We start from the raw sequence: 24,016 nt of genomic DNA, 5'->3' as shown, positions 1-24,016 counted from the left end.
TGGCCCAAGGCTAGGACTGCAGGGCTTGGTAGTTCAAAAGGTTGCTGTGGTTGCCAAGAGGAGAAGAGGAAGGAAGGAAGCCAGAGAATCCAGTCCTTCTGTCCTTCTGCACGTTCAGGGTAAGCCTGATGGGACTTCAGTGACCTGCGTTATCTCACACTGTTACAAGTCAATGCCTCACTCCCAGCAAACCCTGTGACCAAATATGTCACTGGCCTGACTTTTAAAGTCTCTTTATGTCCTTATTATAGAAGTTTCTCTTAAGTTCCAGTCTTCTATGAACTGGAGACTGCACCTGACCCTCAGATTCTCTGTCCATCACTGCTGTCTTCATCAGTTTCCCTTCATGGTCTCCAAATCTCTCTGCCAAGAAAGAAAACACTATTCGTACCTTTTGAAGCAAACCAATGTCCTTATGCACATTAATTCATGCACATGGGTGCACAGCCTGGGAATGACTGTCTGCTGTACCATGGGTTGATAGATGGCACCACCGTGTATGTCTTACAGTCGTTCAGTAATTCCCCACAAACCAGTCATAACTTTTTTCTCTTAGGAGAGGAGCCTAGGGTCTTGCAATGTTGCTCAGGCTGGTTTTGAAGTTCTGGACTGTAGTCCCAGCTTCTTTTTTTTGTTTTTTGTTTTTTTTGGATTTTTCGAGACAGTGTTTCTCTGTGTAGCCCTGGCTGTCCTGGAACTCACTCTGTAGACCAGGCTGGCCTCGAACTCAGAAATCTGCCTGCCTCTGCCTCCCAAGTGCTGGGATTAAAGGCGTACGCCACCACTGCCCAGCAAGTCCCAGCTTCTTAATACTCCCTAAGAACAGATACTAAAGGTCCATGCAATTGTGTGTAAACTTTGGCTTTTAAAAATGAGATTTGAGTTGAGGATTTAACTAAGGGTGGAGCACTTTTTTAGCAGATATAAGGCCCTTGGTTCCATCCCAGGCACCACCGAAACAGAATAGAACACCCCTCACCTGGATTTTGTTTTAAAACTCACTGGATAATTCTGATATCTTAATAGATACAACTTTCACCCCTCTTTAGAGGAAATAAAAACAAAGGTAACCTGCTAGAAGCTTAAAGTCCAAGCCAAATGGGGCCGATCCAGGTTTCCTGTGTCTACCTGCACTGCAAAGAAATCGTTTCTATACCGAGGGTACATATAATAAAAAAGTAAACATTTAAGGAGCACTTCCATAAGGCAACCCCCTTCCTGCCCCCTGTACCCCAGTGCTTTGCAGTTGGGACCAGGAAAGAATGAGGTATTTTATATGATTTCTTGGTCCCAGCAGCTTCTAAATCTAGGAAAATCCTTTTTCCTTGCAAGCTGCCAGGCTCTATTTAGGACTTAGTAAAACAAAGAAAATGAAACAAATCATAACGTTAAATCCAAACAATAGCTTTAGCCCTGGATTCCTCCAGGAGGGAGCCTTGAGAACCACTGGGGATTCTCCTGTGAGGGCTGTGCTCACTTCTCGCTCAGGGGCCTTCTTCTGTCTTCCACTGGTGTGAGTCTCAGACCTTCTTCTGAGCCCTGCCCCCTCCCAGTGTACCTCCCATTGCCTGGGGCTTGTCCCCACTTCCCTCTTCCCATATACCACCTCTTGGGATAGAAATAAGTGAGCAGGCTATGTCACCCCACATCACACATCTCTGTCAAAGTGGTTATTAGATGGTTATTCTGAGAAACCACAGACACGGGTATCTTTGAGACGTTGCCTTCAAAGATTTTTGCATCTGGGGCTGGCAAGACAACTCAGCAGGTAAAAGTCCTTGCCAAAAGGTCTAGCAAACCTGTTTTGATCCCTAGAACTTGTATGTTAGAAGGAAAGAATTAACTTCTAAATGTTGTTTTCTGACACCAATATCTCCCCACCTCTCACCCTGTGACACACAATGAAATAAAAATTTCTAAGATCTTTGCATCTCACTTTTCCTTAGTTAAAGCTGTGTATTGGGATCTGGAGAGATGGAACAATGGGTCATAGCATTTGCTACTCTTCTAGAGAACCTGAGTTCAGATCCCAGCACCCACAATCGGCAGCTCATGACTGTCTGTAACCCCAACTACAAGGGATCTGATCTCTCTTGGGCACTGCACATGTGTGTACAACCCCCCCCTCCCATACACACACACATACCCAGGTGTCACAAGCCTTTAGTCCTAGCACTTGGGAGATAAAGACAGGTAGAACTCTGTGAGTTCGAGGCCAGCCTGCCCAACATAGAGAAACTGTCTCAAAAGAAGAAAACTTTTATGGATTATGAAGGTAATGTCCCTAGATAACATTAGTCACCAGAGACTCTTATTTACCTAACAAGGCAACATTTTTTTTCACCAATTTTCTTCCCCTCATCCTCTCAATTAGTCTCCCCAGCCCCCACAACTCCAATCTCTATTCCTTTCTGTGGCCTAGGATGCTCCAATCATCTGGCACTCTTAGAGTCTCATATTTTTGTGGGATTTTTGTGCATAATTAAAATGAGCTTTCTCTTGCTAGCTAATACGCTTTTTGTCAGTTTAATTCCCAGCTCAGTTAAAAAAAAAAAAAACAGAAAAGAATGGAAGAAAGCCATTTTCTTTCCTCTATAGATTAATCTAAATAGATCTGGATCCTGTCTATTAAGGGGGATTACCTTCCTGTGCTTCCTCTGGCCAGGGCTTCTCATTCACTAAGCTGCAGACTGCAGGCTTTCCAGTTAAGTACCCACGAGTTCCTTGTGGTTCCTATCGGGTGTTAGATGAAGGGCAGAAGGAACTATTACCAAATCTGAAGGTAGTACAGAGTTTAGGAAATCAACAGCGAGGCATGGGTTGGGGAAATGAAACCAAATGCCTTCACTAGACCATGAAGAAAGGCTGAAATCTTAATGAGTGATTTACTAGGAATAAAATGGTGGATTAAGGCCTAATGCTCTGTTATTCCACTCCCAGGAATTTCTGGGTTTGAAAAGGAATCTGTGAGGTTAGAAACGGAGTAATGCTTGCTCTTTGGAGGTTTCAGGGGGAACCTCTGGGAAGGCAGCAGGGGGATTTCCAAGAATAAGGATGATGCTCTACTGATCTGTTAGTGCTGGATGAGACGCCTTTCCACCGAGATTGGGGTATTTCGAATGCTAGAGCCTTCCTTGTTCACAGGGGATATGTTTCAAGACCCTGGGGGATGCCTGACTTTATAGTTGAACCCTTTGTAGCTCTTTTATCCCAATGCACACATAACTGCAATAAGGTCTATTTACAAAGTAGTCAAAGTAAGAGATTTTCAACGATAATCAGTAGCAACAGTCATAATCAATAATACATTCACTATAATAGTGAATGTTACATGAATTTTCTATCTCTTTCAAGATCTTGTATTATACTTTGGGCTTTTACTTAAAGGAAGAATTTTTTACAGTTTTTTTTTCATTTTTTTACTGGTTATTTTATTTATTGACGTTTCAAATGTTATCCCTCTTCCCAGTTTCCCCTCCACAAATCCCTTATCCTCTCCCTCTTCCCCCTGCCTCTATGAGGGTGCTTCCCTACCCACCTACCCACTCCTGCCTCAGCACCCTAGCATTCCCCCTAAGCTGAGGCATCGAGCCTCCACAGGACCAAGGGGCTCCCCTCCCAGTGATGCCTGACAAGGCCATCCTCTGCTACATATCCAGCTGGAGCCATGGGTCCCTTCATGTGTACTCTTTGGTTGGGGGTTTAGTCCCTGGGAGCTCTCGGGGCGGGGGAAATCTGGTTGGTTGATACTGTTGTTCTTCCTATGGGGTTGCAAACCCCTTCAGCTCCTTCAGTTCTTCCCCTAACTCCTCCATTGGGGTCCCTGTGCTCAGTTTAATGGTTGACTGCAAGCATCCAGACCTATATTGATATCCCTCATCTGGCAAAGTCTCTCAGGAGACAGCTATACTAGGCTCCTGTCAGCAAGCACTTCTTGGCATCAGCAACCCTATGGGTTGCAAACCCCTTTAGCTCCAAAGGTAGCATCTTAAAGCTTCTCTTTGACACATCCAAATTTTTAGCTCACTGGTTCCATGCCCTGGGCCATTATTAAGTATGATAATGGCCACTTAAACCCTAGTGCTGGGACACCGTGACAGTTGATCTGACAGCTGAGATAGGCACTAATGACTGTTGGGCGGGCAGCATACACAGGGTGGGTGTGTTGGATGAGGATGCCCCGTGCCCCGTGCAGGTTGGCGCAGGATGGTGTGAGATTTTATCAGGCTTCTTGGAACAGTGCACCGTTCAGAATTTATGGCTTTTATTATGGAGTTTTTCGTCTACTATTTTCAGAACTCAGGGAGCACAGGTAACCAAAACAACACAAAGGGAAAGGGCAGACGGGGATAGGGTATACGGCACACATAATTATAAGGCAATAATTAAACATTAGTGATACAAATCCAAGACAGGGCTATGAGCACACCACAAAGTGTGAGATGGTCTGACCACAAAGCGAGGTGTTGAGGAAGTCTAAATGCTGGGACGATCAAAGTCTCTTTCCAGCTCAGTCTGCCTCATTTTAGGAGGCTTAGAGCCGGACAACCTTTTAAATGAAGGAGAGCTGAAGAAACCAAAGATGTACAGGCTAGGGAAACAGGAGAACATGAGAGACCTCAGAGACAGTCTTTAACTATTTGGAATGACACCACAGGGAAGAACTTGCTCTGAACCGAAAGCCAAAGGCAGGCTGTGGTGGATGCTCCTGGGGATGCCCACCAGCTATAGGAGGGTACATCCCAACCAGTGGACGTGAAATGACCGTGTCAGAGTTAGGATCCAGGAGTCAGCTCACTGGCATAAGGTTCCCTTGTGAAGATAGATGTTTTCCATGAATCTGATGTGGGCCAGGCTCTGTGTTAAAGTTGAGAGATGATTAATGATGTCGGTTCATAATAAGCTAATTCTAAAGCATGCTGACTTTGCACTCTCTATGTGGCATTTTGTATATGTCATCACATGCAGTCCTCACAGAGATTCTGTAAGTTGGGATTATAATAATCTCCATATCTTTTTAAACGAGACATGTACCTGATAAGTTTGAGAGTCTGAACTAGCACCTTAGAAAGGCTGCGTGGGGTCAACATAGGACTGGCCGAGGAGGCTCATGGACCGGGGCCTCCTCTTCTCTGCAGCATTCTTGGCTGTGTCTTGCCTTGGTGGACCTCAGAGTCTGGAAATGATGGTGTTGGAAACTCCATGAAGGATCAGGATGAAAACCACCAAGAAGGTTGCTGCAATTTGGTGACTGTTCGTCTTCGCAGAATCTTCTGTGAAGAACTACAACTGTGTGGTCTGATGGGGTAGCTCCTAGCCACATGTTATCATTAAGCAATTGCACTTGGGCTAGTCTAAATGGTATGTGCTCTTAAGTGTAAGTTACATATTACATTACAAAAAAAAAAAGAATATGAGGGCTAGAGAGATGATTTGAGATTAAGAGCAAGCACTGCTCTTACAGATTACTTGAGCCCCATTTCTAGAACTGGTACAACAAGTGCTCACACTCAGGCACACACACACACACACACACACACACCTAAAGAAAGGGGCATTAAATATATGTTTTTATACTGAGTGATGAAATGGTAACATTTTAGATTTATTGGGCTAGCTAAACTATATTACTAGTCTCTTATCAAGATACCATGTCATGAGGGTCATAAACTTACCCTCTGAAACTATAAGCAAACCCCAAGTTAAAAGCTTTACTTTATAAGTTGTCTTGATCACGGTGTCTTTTCACAGCAATAGATCAGTAACCAAGACATGTTGGAAATGTCCCCACAGGCTCATGCTTTGAACACGGGGCCACCAACAACTTGTGCTGGAAGAATCCCAGTATCATGGATCTTCCTAACCCTCTGATTACATCCAGAGAGCATGCCAGTAATCAGTTGAGAGACTTAATCAGACACAACTCCAGTGTCTACTGTGATTGCTCAACCCTTGGGCCTACAAAGGTAACAGACATGACTTTATTTGAACCCAGGCTTGAGAAACTGGGAGAAAAGGTGGCAAGATAGCTTGTGGTAACCACCTCTTTTGGGGAATGTGGTGGTTTGATTTAAAATGGCTTCCATAGGCCCCTAGAGAGTGGCCCATAGGAGGTGTGGCCTAGGAAAAAGTGTGTCACTTGGGGTGGGCTTTGGGGTTTCAAAAGCTTAAGCCAGACCAGTGTCTGTCTGCCTGCCCCACCCCTCTGCTGCCTGTAGATCCAGATGTAGAACTATCTGAGACTTCTCCAGCACGCTGTCTGACTCCATGCCGACATGTTTCCGACCATGATGATAATGGACTAAATCTTTGAAACTGTAAGCCAGCCCCAGTTAAATGGTTTCCTTTATAAGAGTCATGGTGTCTCTTCACAGCAATAGAAACCGTGAGTAAACAGGGGCTGAGGAGACCGAAGAAACACTTAGATGTGGAACCCAGCTGGCAAGCGCAGAGCATAGGGGTGGGCTTGGAGGGTGACAAGTTGGTCTAGCTCCCTGCTTTCTGATCTGCTGAGATGTAATAATGGGTTCCAAAAGCTCCTGATACCATGGACAGAAGTCAGCCCAGCCACCATGTCTTTCTTTCCTTGATGGACTGACTGTATTCTCAAAACAACTCCTTCTTCCCTTGAGTTTCTTCTGACAGGCATTTTGGTCACAGTGGTAAGAAAAGTTAATGGTGGCACACACCTTTAATCTTAGCATTCAGGAGAAAGACACTGGCAGATCTCTGATTTTGGTCTACAGTAAGTTCCAGGACAGCCAGGGTTACACAGATAAACCCTCCCTGTCTGGGAAAAATAAAAAACCAAACCAAACCAAACCAAAGAAATAAATGAATACAAATGCAGTTCCTTTTGTTAATTGTCTGATGACCCATCCTAAGGGCACAAAGTGGTAGCTCACTGTGGTTTTGATATGTACTTCGTTAATGTTATTGATCATCAGCTAATGTGGGTATTGGCATTTTCCTGTCTTCTTTGGTGTATTACAGATTCAGGTTCCTTAACCCTTTTAAATCAGGTTTCCTTTTATTGCCAAGGTGTAATCGTTCTTTATACATTCCAGATTTGGGTCCTTTGTTAGATACACTATCTGCAGCCCCTTCATGCCCCTTCTGTGGACTGTCATTTCTGGAAAGTATCTTTTGAAGTATATTTCAACTTCCAATGAAGTCCAGTTTAACATTTTCTTTTGTTGCTTGGGTTTCAGAACCATTATCTAGACCTAGTCATAAAGAATTTTATAATGCTGGCACTTACAGTCAAGACTGTAGCCCATGTTGAGGAGATCTCTGTGTGTACCATGAGGCAGATGGTCCCAATCATTACCTTGGCACAGTATATCTTGTCAACCCAGCACCATTTATTGAAAATACCCCCCCCCCAAATGTCTTGGTAAAAAATCAATTTACTGTAAATGTCAGAGCTTATTTTTGGACTCTCATTTCTGTTGTGTGGATCTATTGATCGATGATATCTCTTGAGGTTAGCATCCCAAGATTTTCATTATTACAGCTTTATGGTAAGTTTTGAAAGCAGGAGATGTGGGCCCTTTACTTCTCTTAGTAATATTTACTTTTATTTAAAAGAGGATCTCTCTGTCTCTGTCTCTCTGTGTGTATGTGTCTTCTGAGGCCAGAAGAGGGTATTGGAGCTCCTGGAAGTGAAGTCATAAGTGGTTGTGAGCCACACTTGGGTCCCCAAGAAGAGCACCGTAGTGGTGCTGAAGATCTGAACTCAGCAATTCTATTGGCTGAGCCATCTTCCTAGCTGTGGAAGTCTCAAGTCTCTCTTACATTCAAAGACACACAAACAGCTACCTGAAATACTTGATCAAACACAACTGGAGAGTCTTTCATGATCTCTTGGCTCTTGGTCCTAGAAAGGCAACAAAGAGCCAGCATTGCTTGATTCCAGGCATGAGCAACCAGGAAAGAGGCAGGAAGATAGTGCAATACTCTCCGACATCTTTTTAGTGTCATAGCCAGGAAAGGAGAATGAGATTGTCATTGAGCAGGGTCTGACTTTACACATCTCCCCTTTACTCCTTTACTCCAGGGAAGAAGCCTTCCTGTTCCCTCAGGATTGGTACAGATGTTCCCTTCTATGTGTGCCCCAGAGTCTTTGGTGACACTCACTACATGGAACTGGTATTGCTTACTTTCCCTTCTTGCTGGTATCCTCTTGCAGGCAGCGGATATGTCTTGCTAGCCATGGTACACCCTTCTGCTGGGCACGTTGGGGACAGTTACTGAGTGGATTGAATATGATGTCCCTACGTTCTTTAGAACAAAACGACTCACAACATTAAAATATGTGTTTCTTAAGTTAAGGGTTTTGTGAGTCAGTTTTGGTTTAGGGGAAAGATTATTGTTTGTCATGAGCAAACTGGCCCCAGTTCCTGTTCTGGTTGAAGAATTTCCAAGCTGTGTGGCCTTCAGTAGGTCACCAGACTGGATTTGACCAGTCGTGTATAAGAGGGTACGGTGATTTCACCTCAAGCTTTCTTCCACTCTTACCATTCTTAGAGACCTTTAAACCAGGGCAATGTAGGCCTCCTTCCACACAAGCTATTCCACAGCAGCTGAGTCCCAACCTTCTTCAGAGGCCAAACGCCTCCACTCTCTCTCCTGTCTTAGCAAGTATTAATAGCCAAAGGCCTTGCTGCATGCGGTTTTTAATAGAATCCAATTTCAGTCCATTTAGAGTGGGACTTTTCATGCTGACTCGGTAATTTGAACTATACCATGCCTGATGGACAGAGAGCATTTTCTCTGCCTCCACCACCTGCCCTCCCCCCACCCCCCAGGCTGCTGTGGCACTGGATACAGAGGGTGGAACATCTTCATCAAAACTGCGGCACCACGGTCACGTGATGGGAATACCAAGGGCACCGGAAGTCAAGTGGCTACTTTTCCTTCTATTTCCCAATACTTGCTTCTTCCTTGCATCATGGAGGCTGCCTGTCCTCTTGGGTGGATTGTCAGGAAGAAAACTGTGTTGCTCTTTGGATGTGACCAGAGGGCAGTGGGCCTTGAAAACCATCAGAATGTTTCTCGTTGATTGCTGAGGAGAGGGCAAGAGGGTGCCACATAGGGCTCAGCCTGTTTACTGCCACCCTTCCCAAATGCTTGTCCCACTGACCAGAGCTACACAAGGGCTTTTAGAGAGCTGAGTGTGAGAACAGGGAGGGCAGGCACAGAGGTGTCATCACACTGTAAGTGAGGGAAATTGAGGCTGAGGAGGGTGGGCGAGGAAATAGTAGTTTATTTCTGTGCTTACTCTGTAGCAGACAGTAGCTGCGAGCCAGTTATTCCTTTTCCTTTCCTTTCTTTCTTTTTTCTTTTTGGTTTTTCAAGACAGGGTTTCTCTGTGTAGCCCTGGCTGTCCTGGAACTCACTCTGTAGACCAGGCTGGAACTCAGAAATCCGCCTGCCTCTGCCTCCCAAGTGGTGGGATTAAAGGCGTGCGCCACCACTGCCTGGCACCAGTCGTTTCTTAATCCTCACGCCCTACTACGTAAATTAGGAAAATGAGTCAGGAAGTAACTACCTCTGTGTCACACAACCACAAGTCTGTTCAGTGAGTACTCTGACAAAGCTTCACCTGTCCACTGTAAGAGGTCAGTGCTCTGAAGTGACTGGGCTGGGTGCATGCAGGAGTGATGCCGGAGGGAGTCTGCCATTCAGTGAGAGCTGGTCCCTAGCTTACCCACTCACCATGCTGGGCATTATCCCTGGGTATCTGGTTCATTGGGTCCGAGGCTGAGCCTGAGAGCATGCACTTTTAAAAAGCTCAAGAGATTATGGTAGTTTGGAAAGCAAGAGCTGGGGCACACAGCTTCCCTGCAAACCTGAGTTATGCAGGAAGTTCTCATTTCTCAGAGGCATAGACTAGTCCAGCCCTGACTCTTTATCACAAACAATATCTGCCGCTGTCCATCCCGCTGTTCATCCATTGCACGTGCTATGCTCAGCAGCCCCCAAGCACCCACAATGGCAGACATTCTGGCTGCAAAGAAACCTGAGTGTCTGCTTTGAGAAGTGCCCGGGCAGGGGGGGTGTGTGGCGGGGGGAGGTTAATGGAAAGAGGACATTCTTGCCAGGCGGTGTTGGTGCACGCCTTTAATCCTGGCACTTGGAAGGCAGAGGCAGGAGGATCTCTGAGTTCCAGGACAGCCAGAGCTAAACCCTTGATTAGTTGTGGGGGACACTGGGCAGAGGCAGGGAGACTTCGCTCTAGGAACACAGACTACAGTGTGGGGAGTGATCCTGGGTCAGCACATGGCAAGGATGGGGTGAGGTACTAGGAATGCCTCACAAGGAACAGGGGGCCAGTGTGGAAAGACCCACAGACCCAGCTCGGTGGCTTAGGACCACATGGCTGTGGAGTGGAGGATACTTTAAGAGGGTCGGAGGTGTGCCGAATAAAGTTGGAGAGAGATGGTACAGGAAAGACCTGGAGCGTTACTTGAGGGGTTTGGCTTTTGATTTTTCTCTTAAGGAGGATGGGATGTGATGAAGGAGTTTGGAATTGTAGAAGCGCCGGCTCAGATGGCCTTTCAGACGTGAGGGTTGAGGATACCGGCAGAAAAAGCTAGCAACATAGAACAAATTAGTTGCAGAATTAGGAGTTTATGTATGTCAAAAAGCACCATAAATGAAATCCGAAAGCAAAAGCACTTGGAAAGCGTATCTGTTGCATTTCTTGACAAAAATAATATTCTTAAAGTTACAAATAGATCATAAACATAAATATAGATAAACATATCAATATCAAACAAATAGGAAATTCACAAAGAAAGAAATTCAAATGGTCAATAAACATATGAAAATGTTAGTCACTGATAACCAAAGAATGTTAAAGCAATAAGTTGAAATACCATTGACGTACTGTTATTTGCCTATCAAATTGGCAAAGATTTGATAAGTGATAAAACCTAGTGCTTTTTAGAGTCCAGAGAGCAGGGTGCTCTGGGGCTGCAAACAGAACAGTGTCTGGGTATAAACTCTCTACAGGGTATTGGCAACATGTATCAAAATCCTTAAAAATAGTCACGCAATTTCCTTCTCAGATTATATCCTAAGGAACTCGCCACAGACATGTGCAAAATTTAGTGACAAGAATGTCAGTTACAACATTATTTACAGTAAAGACTGGAAACAGGTGAACTCATCTGTGTTTGTGGACGGGTTACAAAATAAAGATCCACTCATACCATGAAGATGCTGAAGAAAAGTCCAAGAGACACGCCGAAATGCCCATGACATATTACATAAAGCAATGGGGGGGGGGAAGCATCTGACATGCTACCACTTGTGAGTGATAAAAGAATATATATACATATCTTTGAAAAATGAGAATCTCTTGAAGGGGTTACACAAGAAACCAGAGGGTACCTTGCTGTGGGCACACAGGGAAGAGTTACTTTCAACTACAGAGTTTGTATACTATTTGAATTTTATAGATCTGTGCATATATTGCATATTCTAAAATATAAATACACATTTGAAAAGTAAGTCATTAAAGACTATATACAGACGACCCAGTTTTCTTCATTAGAAAACAAAAACAAACAAAAAAGCAAAAAAACCAAAAGCCGGTGAGAGTACGTGTGCACACAGTTATACCAGGGAGAACGAAAGACGTACAGAAAGGCTGACCGTGTCCTCTTGGTGCTAGTGTGACGAGCTGAGCGTCACCCTTAACTTTCCTTACGTGATCTACAACGCATGTGTGTGGCTTTTATAACTCAACACAAAGTCTAAGTTGTGTGCCAAGGGGTCTTTCACATAAGTCCAGGCAGATGACCGTGTAGGGCAGACCCATGCTGAGTGTTTGTCTGCACAGTTTAACGGTGGCACCCACCAAGTCTGCAGGTAGAGTACAGTCCTTGATTTCGGGAGACGTGGAAGAAAAAAGAGAAACAGCTCTCTGAAGACTCTGCTGACAAATGAACAGAAAATTCATCCCTGCCACCCCTTGTGTTAACTAATACCCCAGACGGTTTCCTTTTTGAGGTGTGTGTGGGGGGGTCATTTAAGTCTGGGTCACAGTGAATGGAGTTCCCACGGGTGTCTGTATCTGAGTCACTTATTGTGCTTTTTCAAACATTCTCTTTGGGGTGGCAATGTTTTTATTCCTATGACTATAGCCCTTCCCCCGACACATTCATCCAAGCAAGCGTTCTCTCCCTCCCCTCCACTGGAAATTCGTACCAAAACCATTTCTAATGCATTGAAGCGTAAAGGAGGTGCCTGTCAGTTTAAACTCATTCTGTAAACTACTACCTCTGACATCATTTTCATCCTTCAGATCTTAACCGTTTGTCAGCTTATGACCTCTGAGCTTGGGGATGGCACTGAGGGCTGAGGGGATGGGCGCAGGCATATGCCAGGACTGAGAGGAGTCTGGGGTTGGGGTTAGGAGAAGCCATTTTGGAGGAAGAAGACAGAATATGTTCTAAAGTCAAGGAAAGTGGTCCTGGGATGGCTTTTTCCTTTTCTTCTTCTCCAGAGCCGCGGTGGGACTCTGGATATTTCTAGCACCTTCCTGCAGCACCCCCCCCCACACACACATATCCTGGGAGTGTTTGGGGAGCTGTGTGGATATGAGCTGGGCTGCTGGCATCTGGGCCCTTCAGCAGTGACTGGATCTTGCAACTGGCAAAGCAACAGCTTGAAGAAATAACACACAATTAACTTTGTGTTTCCCTTTAGTCTCTGCCTATACTTGGGATCCTTTCTCACTGTTGGCCATTCAGTGAGGAAGGCCAGGTGGGTTGTTCAGATTCATGTTGATCTGATCCATCAGCAAATAGAACAACCAGCACACAGATGTAATTGCCAGGCCTATTGTCTTTTTCCTGGGGGTCACTGCTCAAGCCACTAGGGATTCTGGCTTCTGGTCCCTTTCTGTCTTGCCTATGTAAATATAAGGGGGTGGGAGGATTGATGTGTGAATCATGTTTCAACTTTATGGAAATTGTTCTGCTCTCAAACAGTGTAACTGTTCAACAGAGAGGCAGCTAAGCATAAGATAGTCAGTAGCCAGAGCTCTAGAACCAGTCGGATCTGGTTCAGTCCTAGCCATATCCTGTAAGGCCATGTGACCTCAAGAACATTAATTTTCCTGGCTTCTCCATCACCTGGGAATAAGATCCCACAGAGTATATGAAAGAAATGAGATTGTCCGTGTAATGATCTGAAGATAGTGCATTTAATAAATCCTATTAACATTATTGCATTTGTATATATTTTAATTTTATATAATAGTGTCTCACTAAGTCACACGAAAAATACATGAAAGTGCTTTGAAAAGGTTTAAGCATCATATATATTAACGGTGTCATTGGTAATAATCTCAGATGGATTTCCCAGCTTCCCTATCTTCATGAAGACTGGGACTTTGTCCTATATTGCACTATGGTGGGGAACCAGTGAGCCCTCGGGACATGTTTCAATGTGGCATAGCATAAAAAGCGTATGTGTCAGGAGACCAGGAGGGGACCTGATTGGTTTAAGGCAGGAGAGTCAGTCTGCAGTCGAAATGTACCCATTTGACAAAAATTCCTTATGCACTAGATATTGAGTTCAGATAATTTTGTCAAAAGGGGAGGTGGGGTGTACAAATTCCGACAAAGCCAAGTCCTGGGGCAGTTTCTACAATTCCAGCTCACTCCACAAAGCACAGAGGCTGTGGCCAACCTGATGCATACAGTCTTGGTCTAAGTGCCCCTCACTGTCTTTACCGGAAGCTGTAGGCCACTCTGCCTGAGGGACAAGGAGGGAACAGAAGTAAGGGAGTGGACTGTCTCCACAGGAAATGACAGGACGGATGCCTGTGAGTTAGTTTTTATTTACATTAATTAGTCCTAATCCCTCAGTCCACCCAATGCTCTTTCTTTCCTTCCTCTGTCACCTACTCAGTCTGCTCTGCCCCCAACCTTTGGCTCATTTCACCCTGCCCTTCTGCTGTTACAGCTGCCAGCTAGCTGGGGGTGGGAGAATGGTATGTGTGGTCACCAAAGGGCACTGAGAGTGGGCCTTAAAGGCATGTGAATCCTGGCAAAGACCTGACCTCACAGTGGGAGAAAACAAAGTACAAGCCTGGACAAGTCCGCGGGTGTGGCAGGAGCTCAGGTGACTGAGGGGGCAGAAGGAAATTCACAACCTCAGCATTAGTTCGACCGGTGCTTCTTACGTTCATCACAGTCGCCTCAAGATGCTCTGATCCACTGGGAAGGAGTAGAAGGGTCCAGACTGTGGGCTCGTACACTGGGCCAAGTCAAAGCCACAGAACCATCCCCGGTCCACAAGACTTCCCTAGCTGTCCCATTTGCTGACCTACTAGAGAAAAGGACAAGTCCACGTCTGGGCTGCTCACGAAGGTCCAAGACCGCCTCTCACCTTCTTACAGACAAGAGTTGGGGAGCAACAGAATGAGCAACAGGCGAAGTACAGGAAGAACCGGGAAGAGAGGGAGAGAGCCCACGTCGGGACTCTCCACCACCAGTGCCTGGAAGTCCCTGGTCAGGTACGAGTGTGGTTTGAGAGAGGCTTCCTTGTTACATGGCTTCTTTCTCCCTTTGGGAACATCTGCTGAGCTTCATCTCCGTCAGCTGGATGTACCGAATCACATTGGTGTCTGCGAGGAGAGAAAACACAGCTCAGGGGCTACCCAGCAAGGATTATGGTGGTCAGCCAAGATCCTTTCTGCCTTGCCCTAGGAGCAGCAGAGAGAGCAGCCAGGTGCCAGCCTTTGCCTCATTGCTTCTCTAGTAAAGATGACCAGCCTACTCTGACCAGGAAGCGAGGATAGGAGGATGGGGTTGGGGAGCGGGGCAGGAAGTGCTCGCCCCAGACACCGGAAGTAGTTATCTCAGCCATCCCTGCGTTTGTGCAGTTAGCTGAGAGTCCGCTTGGCACTAACCCTCAGGCAAACTCCCAACGTCTCTACCCCAGTGTCTCATTTACAATAAACAATATTCACCTTTAATGTCTACTTTGCAAATGTTTTTAAGTTAAAAAAAATGTTGCTAAGCCGGGCAGTGGTGGCACACGCCTTTAATCCCACCACTTGGGAGGCAGAGGCAGGTGGATTTCTGAGTTCGGGGCCAGCCTGGTCTTCAAAGTGAGTTCCAGGACAGCCAGGACTGTACAGAGAAATCCTGTCTCGGAAAAAAAAAATGTCGCTCACAGCTGGGTGTGGTTAATAAAGGGGTTGTTGCCCAAGCTGGTCTCAAACTCCTAGAGTCAAGTGGTATCCTTGCCTGTTTCCCAGGTACCTGGGGCTACAGGTGTACACTACAGGGCTTGCTTATGCTTGGCTTTTTAAAGCCTTCATTATCCCATCTAGCTCTTCTTACAACCTCCAAGGCGTGTATCCTGACCCTTACTGTGGCAAAAGGGAAGATTGGGACTTGGGAATATTAAGACGCTCAAGGAGCCAGGCACTGCGGCCCATTTCTTTAATCTCGGTGCTTATGTGACAGATCTCAGTGAGTTCTGTCTGGTCTACATAGTGAGTTCTAGGACAGCCGGGGTTATTTAAAAAGACCCTGTCAGCAAAACAAAACAAGCCAAACAGAAAACTAACCAAATAAACATCACAGACCACCCAAAACCTCAAGACGATAATGTAGTGATTGGCACGTCTGCCCAAGCCTGATTCTCTTCGACATCATAGTGCCCTTCTCATAGAGTCGCTGTAAGGGCCAGAAGAAGGAAGTCTAAAAGTGCTTTAACACCGTGATCAAGAAAAACGAGTCAAATGTGCTGTTTGACTTAACTTACGAGCTTAAATTATGACTTTGCTCCACCCTTATTTTTGTCATTTTGAGTATTGCCAGATGACCAGCCCTCCTCAGGAACATTCTCTCCTAATTCCAGCAGCGTGAGTGGCATGCTAGAGTCACTTAGCTTTGACTGCCCACAACATAAGCGTCACACAGCTGCCTGGGGTACCTACTTGTGGAAGTGAAAATGGTAGGTGCATCACGCTTAAAAGCTCCAGGCATAGCATCCTGTACTGGCATACAGCAGGTGCTCAAGAAAACTCTGCTGGATGGGTCCACTTTTAGTTCCAAAGTTGTTTAGTTCCAAAGCTGGTAGAACACACATTGTTCACAGAAAATGAGCCAACCATACGTAAAAACAGAGAGGTATTCGTTAAAAAAAGACAAAGAAAAAAAAATATGGTTGGATGCTAGCAACTTGAGAAGTTCTTAAAGACGCATTGGAGGAAGTCTTGCTATGTTAATGGATCAACCACACGAACAATAATTATGTAGGGTCATAGTCATTGGAGAGGCTTTTGGACCCCCTGCCTTAAAACAGCATTCCCTTTTCTGCACCTCATTTCCTTCATAGTGTTCACTACTGCCAAATTAGCATCCTCTACGTGTCTATCTATGGGCTTCCTCCATTATAAAGAGCTCCTTGCTGGGTGTGGCAGCACACTCTTGTAATCCCAGCCCTTGGGAGGCAGGAGGATGGGAGTTTGAGTATGGCCTGGTTGATACAGCAAGATTTTGTGAAAGAAAGAAAGAAAGAAAGAAAGAGAGAGAGAGAGAGAGAGAGAGAGAGAGAGAGAGAGAGAGAGAGAAAAGGAAAGGAAAGGAAAGGAAAGGAAAGGAAAGGAAAGGAAAGGAAAGGAAAGAAAATACAAAAGAAACTAAATGAAAACACAAACCCAAATAAGTTACTCTCCCCTGTGTTGCCAAGGCTGGTCTTGAACTCCTAGGCTTAAGAGATGCTCCTGACACAGGTTCCTGAATACCAGGACTATAAGCACAGAGTGCTAGACACAGTAGCAGCCTTCTTGGCTCACTGCACTTTGTCCACTGCACTACCTCTACAAATACCCATAGAATGAAAGAGTGACTGGGAGAGCTAATACACGTGATCTGAAGGAACGCCAGCTGATTGGAGAAGTCGGCTCATGCTTCCTGAAAGATGCCGGGCATCAAAAGTTTCTGCTCGCTTTTGTCTTGTCAGTCAAATGTGGATTCATGGAAAAGGGAGGCACCTTATTGTCTACATCCTTGGTGCCTGGTACAGCTTGTGCTACATAGTAAGAACTCTAGGTCGTACATAGTAAGAATGTATTTATTAAATCAGTGAAGGGACCTAGATTTGAGCTGAGAAAGGCAAAAGCCAATTCTACAGTGTATCTGAAGAGAAGGAGTGCCTCGGGTCTCTGGAAAGCAGAATCCAGGTGAAGTTAAGGACCACATGCCCTCCTCATTCTGGGTCTTGCCTATACCTGAGCCCTTGTGTTCTCTGGCCCCACCCAGTCCTGCCAGCCACAGACACCATCTTCTGCGATAAGCAGGCCCTAGGAACTGTCAGGGGTGTCTGTGATGAAAAAGCTGGGATATCTGTCTCACCTGTGGGTTGTCGGGTCCTTGCTTCTTTTAGGTAGTAGAGAGCTTTGTCATAGTCCCCAAGATGATAGAAGGCCACACCAGACCTGTAAAGAGCTTTGAAGTTCTCTCCTTCCTTCTTCAGGACCTTGAGGCAATACTCCTTAACTCGCTCATAATTTACCAGCTCGGCCTGGAGCAGGCAGGCTGTGGAAGACGGAGAAATAAAGAGAAAATGCCATTACAAAACCAGAGGCTACAACACCTTCAGCTAGCTAGCTTGTAGCCCATAGCCCACATGGGTCCCAGGATAGCTACGAGTTCAGCCCAGCCCATCTCTGTAGATGACAGTGTCATCGTGTTACAGTGTTAAACATCCCTGCCTCATCTGTTCATCCCAGAGGATGTTGAGCACAACTGAGGCCTCCTCTGGGGTTTACGCTGTGGGATCTGCCATCCAAAAATCACTGCTTACAGAACTAGCTTCACCACCACTAAGTTATATAACTTTAAGCATGTTACATGGACTTGTATCATAGGTCAAATTATGCCTCCCTTAAAAGATACACAGGATGTTATCAGCTGTCAGTACGTGAGAAGTACGTCACCTTGTTTGGAGACAGGATCTCAGAGGTAATTGTTTTAAAAGCAGGTCACTAGAGTAGGCCTACATCTGATGTGACTGCTGTCCTTATGAAAGGGGAATTGCTCATACAGAGAACAACAGAAAGGGACACAACAGAAGACAGCTGGCTGTGCCTATAGCAAGGAATGCCTGAGGCTCCCAGAGAGTAGGAGTGGGAATCTGGGTGGGCCAGGAGGTGGACTTCAGAAAATGGAACAAACTTTCCATCACAGGCCTCCAAAGAAAACAACCCACAGACACCCTCATTTTGGACTTCTAACCTCCAGAGCCAGATGATAATACATCTGTGTGACTGAAGCCATTTAGTTAATGGGACTTTGTAGTTTGTGGGACTTTGTTACAGAGGCCCAAGAAAGAAGCTATCAAAGGCAACGGTAATAAGGCTAGCTATTACCTGTTGACTGTCTTATGCCGGAGGCGTGTCTCACCATTCTGTATGCATTTATCTGATGGGATCCTCAGAATCTTATGGTGTGGGTACTATTAGCATTCCATTTTACAGATAAGGATAATTGAGCCTTTAAGAATGTAAGGATGTGCATGAGAGTATACAATGTGCAAGAGTCATGGAAGGATTTAAACTAAAGCTGTCTGGCTCTACAGTCTAGAGCCCGCCTTATCGGAATGTGGTTATCTTACTACATGGTATGGCATGTAAGGAGCGCTCGAACGGTGCTTGCTAACTTCACTCTGACTCTGTTCAGTTTATACCGAGGGCGTGTGCCCCTGACCTCCATCAAGACAGGTCTCCGTCTCTCCTCTTTGCTTGTTTCTACAGTTCTTTAGAATAGGCACTTTCCTACAGACTAGCTCACACGTGTCCCATTCTTGACATGGAACCTTCCTCGGAGTTCCCTGCAGGAGGAGGCTAAGGGGGCAGGCGCTCATCCTATAATTAGCCATGTCAGATAAATTCACATAGAATGGTTTTACCCTCCCTTGGAGGATTTTCTTGTTGGCCTAAACCACAGCTGGGATAGGATGAGAGTGTTCCTGGAGGGGAGTTGAACCATCTTGGAAAGTAGTTGAAAGCCTGGGCCCTGGGCACTTCACTGTGAGTCTGCTGAGATGTTCCCACCATATTTTGTAAGCTCTGACTAATAGCAGAGAGGTTCACTGTACTCACTGGAGCGGCTACAGGTAGGGGGAGAGTGGGAAAGCATTGGGCTTTTCCTTTAAATCAGACAGTGGCCACCCAAGACCAGCCTGGATGGGGAGCTGGAGGGGCTGCTGACAGACATGTGGATCTTCCCTGGTATGAAGGGTCTTCGCAACCCTTGCAATCTTAATTAATTGTTTCTGGTCCTGGGTGACTTGCAACTCTCTGTGCAGACCAGGCTGGCCTCAGACAAACAAAGCTCGTGTGCCTCTCTCTGCCTTCTGCATGTAGGAGAGGCATGCGCCACTGCTCCCCAGTGACTGACTTTAATCTTTTTTGTTTTTAGTTTTTATTGTTGGTGGTCGTTTTTCATGACAGGGTTTCTCTGTGTAGTCCTGGCTGTCCTGGAACTCACTTTGTAGACCAGGCTGGCCCCGAACTCAGAAATCCGCCTGCCTCTGCCTCCCAAGTGCTGGGATTAAAGGCGTGTGCCACCACGCCCGGCTACTGACTTTAATCTTAAGAGTTCCCATTTCACTTGTTTCCCCTCCTTCTGTAGCATCCCGTCACACATTCTGAACTGAACCCCCATCCTTTTTGCAGACTAACAGGCGAACCACACAAACTCAGCCTAAGAATAAGAGAGCCAGGAAATGAAAGAGATCAAGAAACCAACCCACCACATTATTTTCCTGGCTGTTAAGCCAAAAGCCAACCAGCAGGGCTGCTCACCCAGAGTCTCAAGCACTTGGTGCACCAGAGGCTCCCTCTCCATGAGCTGATGCCACAAGCCCCCTCTCCCCACCATGCCCAGCCCAGCCACCTTCAACAGGGGTCTCAGACTCCTCTGACCCCTCCCCAGTCCCAGGCTCTGCTCACAGGGAGAGCTTTGAAAGCCATTCCTGGCTGGGATCCCACCGACAGACCTGGCTCTGACATCTGCTCTTAGAGCAGAAGGATTTCCTCTCTGTGTAGCTTCCCGTGCCCTGTGTGATGCCTTTTCTGACCAGGCACAGCACCTCCTTCCGGTCTCACTTTCCATCTCTACACAGACACTTCTGTTTATTGACCTGGACAGTCTAGGAAACAGGCCACTGCTTCAGTCAAAAACAGTTTTTGGATGTCTAAGGCATCAGAGAAAGGAAGTAGGAGGCTGGAAATAGGAAAGCCCCGCCTTCTCTCAGCCCATAATAGGGAAGGCAAGTATGGTGACCTATTTGGCCCTCAGCTCATAAAAAAACAAAACAAAACAAAACAAAACAAAAAAAAAACATTTATAAATCCCTTTTAGGGAATCCTATGGGAACTGGGGCACTTGGCTATGGATCAGAGTTCAGACCTGATAGGAGGCAAGGCCTAGCTTGTTGGTAACAGGGCGTGGAACCCCTGATCACATTGGAGGAAGCACCCAGGGAGGCCGAGAAGTGGGCAGCCTTCCAGAGTAAGGCTGAAACAGAAGGTGGAACTTGAGAGGTGGAATCCAGATAAGAAGCTAGGTGCCAGGCCAGGGTTTGAAAGAAGATGCTGGTGGGGAAGAGGAGAGGCTAGAGGTGACCTGAGCCTACCTGCAGGTGACACAGGGGCACCTCTATGCTTTGGAAGGGGAACTCTCTATTTGTAGGCACCTTTGAGGGTGGAGGAACTTGAGAATAAGGTGACAGGCTACCCCCAAGCAAGAATCCATCCTTCTGTCTGTGGGCCTGGAGTTTGCTGGGGCTCTTCACAGAAAGTGTGTGTGTGTGTGTGTGTGTGTGTGTAAGAAAATGTGGCGATAGCTGTCTCCTGAGAGGCTCTGCCAGAGCCTTACCAATACAGATGCAGATGATCACAGCCAACCATCAGACTGAGCACGGGGACCCCAACAGAGGAGTTAAGAGAAGGATGGAAGGTGCTGAAGAGATTTGTAACCCCATAGGAAGAACAACAGTATCAACCAACCAGACCCTAAAGAGTTCCCAGGGACTAAACCACCAACCAAAGAGTACACAAAAGGGGGGGAACCCATGCCTCCAGCTGCATATGTAGCAGAGGATGGTCTTGTCTGGTATCAATGGGAAGAGAGGCCCTTGGTCCTGTGGATGCTCAATGCCTCAGTATAGGGGAATGCTGGAGTGGTGAGGTGTGAGTGGAGGAGTGGGGGGACACCCTCATAGAAGCAGGGGGAGGGAGATGAGATAGAGGGTTTGTGGAAGGGAAACTGGGAAGGGGGATAATATTTGAAATGTAAATAAATAAAGTAACCAATGGGAAAAAAAAAGAAAAGAAAGTGTGGCATATGGACACGTGAGTGTGTACACAGAAGCACTGTATGTGTGTGCAGAGACCAGAAGAGGTTGTAAGGTATTGTGGTCCTGGCCCTTCCCGTCGTATTCCCTTGATACAGGCTTCCTCACCGAACCTGGATCTGGGCTGGTGGCCAAAACCAGCAAACTTCTTGCCTTTTTCACATCCTCGCATGAGTATGATGACAGACATGCCTATGACCACACCTAGCTTTCATGTGGGTTCTGAGCTCTGAACTCAGTCCTCATGATGGTACAGCAAGCACTCATACACAGCAAGCCATCTCCCCAGCCCCATCCTTAAGGTGTCCCTCACTCTCTTGTCAGAGCCAGGCTCAGAACGTCACACACTGTGCTTGTCTTTAAGTCTCCATAACTCTTTGGAACAGGTTCTATTTTTATGCTCCTTCATAAATGATGAAATTGAGTTCGAAGAAATTAAGCAACTTGCTGAAGGCCACTCAGGTAGAGGGGGGCAGAATTGGGTTATCGGGCCCCAGAGTCTGCCAGACTCAACACTGGAGTCATCTGCATTTGAGGCTCTCAGAAACCCATGCCATTCCTGGGAAGAAAGAACACTTCGCAAGTAGTGTGCCGGAGAGAAATAGATGAAAGTGGGCTTCATGGAACACAGACACTGGGTGGGAAAATGGGCCAATGTGCGCCCTCCCCCATGCGGTTTTAACCTGTGGCCACAGGCCATATGTGTCCCTGGCTGTGACCCAACATATTTGTAGATGTCGTCGTGTACAGTGTCAAATTATGGACACCCCATTCTATCCCCTGGGTTGAGAGACTGCTAAGAAATCGGGTGTTAAATTATAAAGGGAGAGGGCAGAGTGGAAACACATGGACTGTGGGAGGGGCCTCCATTCAAGCTAAAGCACTAGGGGAGGCCTTCCTGGAAGAGCAATGTTTAGATGAAAGTGAGTTATTGGTAGTTTCTAACCTCACCATTATGAACGCTGGGGGCCAGGACACCTTTTGTTAGAGGATGAAGCCTTGTGCATTGTGGGATGGTGAGCATTACTGACTTCTCTTCATCAAACACTACTTGTGACAATTAACAAAGGTCCCCTCCCCACCCACCCAGACATTGCTGAATATCCCCTGGAGAGGTAAACCCACTCCTGTTTGAGGATGACTGGGCTAAGGGAAACTACGAGAAATTTTCTAGGCAGGGTGGGAAGAGAGAGATGAGAGGAGGGAGAGACAGGCTCACATTGAGAGGGAACACCCATACACGCACTTGCAGGGGTTGCCTGGGGGACCCTGAGAAGACACATCAGGCTGGAGCAGAAAGCCCAGTGCGGAGCCTGTGAGAAAAATGAAGCCAGAAAGGCAACCAACCAAGGCACCCAGACTCCCTTTCCCTTTTGGAGTAAGTGTGGGTTTTCAGGGTATTAACCAAATGGAATTGGACAGGCAGGGGTGTGAGAGATCCAGCCAGTAGAGCTAGCTAGCACGGGGGAAACCCTGTTGTGTCCTCCTGTTCCTCTGCGAGTCTGAGCCCTTCATCCACATTCCCTTGGTACTTTAGGCTCACTGCTGAGGAAGAGGCATCTTTTCACTTTGTTGCTATCTGCCCTGTTTGAATTGAAGTGTGGCACAGACCGATATTCCCCAGACTGGGCGTCAGAAGGTGAGATTTTGCTCCACCCTTTGTCCCTAACCAACATGACAAAAATCATTTTCTCTTCATCAGGCCCTGACTCTCTATCTGCTAACCCAGGGGCCTAAGATCTACTAATAAGTAGTAGCCTCTACCATCTGTCCTTTTAGATCCAGCAGCCTGTGAAAAAGTGTTGGCCTCTTTATGGAAGAATACAGTTGTTTCCCTGATCCCTTGTTAAAAGGAATTCCATCCTTACTGCTGAGTGAGGTATCTTCTTTAGGGGATTATGGTCAGCATGAGAAGGTCAAGAGGTAAGATAACTTATCAACCCCACCCATTAATGGATTCATCTCTTCTCTTCTCCTTCTCTCTCTCTCTCTCTCTTCCTGTCTCTCTGTCCCTCTCTCTGTCTCTCTCTCTTGTCTTTCTCCTTCCCTTCCTCTTGTGCGTGTGTGTGTGTGTGTGTGTGTGTATGTGTGTATGTGTGTGTGTAGACTGGATGCAAGTTGGAGGTGATCTTCCAAGGCAAGGCCTTAGGGAAGGTTCTTTTTTGAAGCAAAGCTTTTAAACCAAGCATTAAATCAAGAAGACAAGTCGTTGTCTGTCTGTCTGCCCGCCCTTCTTTCCTTCTTTCCTTCTTTCCTTCTTTCCTTCTTTCCTTCTTTCCTTCTTTCCTTCCTTCCTTCCTTCCTTCCTTCCTTCCTTCCTTCCTTCCTTCCTTCCTTTCTTCCTCCCTTCCTCCCTCCCTCCCACCCTCTCTCCCTTCCTCCCACCTCCCTTCCTCCTTTCCTTTTTTCTTTTCCATTCTTAATGTAAGTCTCGGGACTGACTGGGCACAAAGCTGCTTCCTGGGAACAGCGCAGTGATTTTAGCCTGGCCTCTGAAGAGGTAGTTATTTGACAGTAAATGAGTTGCATGGTGGGAGATGTGTTCACTCTGGACACATGATGACTGGCCCAAGCTCTGCAACAACCATCTCTTAAGAGCCTCCTTGAAAGCATGTCACTA

At 46.3% G+C, this 24,016-nt stretch overlaps 1 protein-coding gene across 1 annotated transcript in view; it reads right to left on the bottom strand.

The window, feature by feature from the left end:
- Window positions 1-10,624: 10,624 nt before the first annotated feature.
- The window catches only part of Ttc9 (tetratricopeptide repeat domain 9), a 36,619-nt gene continuing 23,227 nt past the window's right edge, over window positions 10,625-24,016 (bottom strand). Inside the window, exons 2-3 of the mRNA XM_021179047.2 lie at window positions 17,391-17,573; window positions 10,625-14,647 (exon numbers count right to left, since the gene is read on the bottom strand). Coding sequence (XP_021034706.1) covers window positions 14,568-14,647; window positions 17,391-17,573 — 263 coding nt within the window. The 3' untranslated portion in view covers window positions 10,625-14,567. The remainder of the gene's footprint in view (window positions 14,648-17,390; window positions 17,574-24,016) is intronic.

Source organism: Mus caroli, unplaced genomic scaffold (assembly GCF_978045245.1).
Source record: "Mus caroli unplaced genomic scaffold, Mus_caroli_1 scaffold_14, whole genome shotgun sequence".
Taxonomy (NCBI): Eukaryota; Metazoa; Chordata; class Mammalia; order Rodentia; family Muridae; genus Mus; species Mus caroli.
This window is presented reverse-complemented; position numbering and strand designations above follow the sequence as displayed.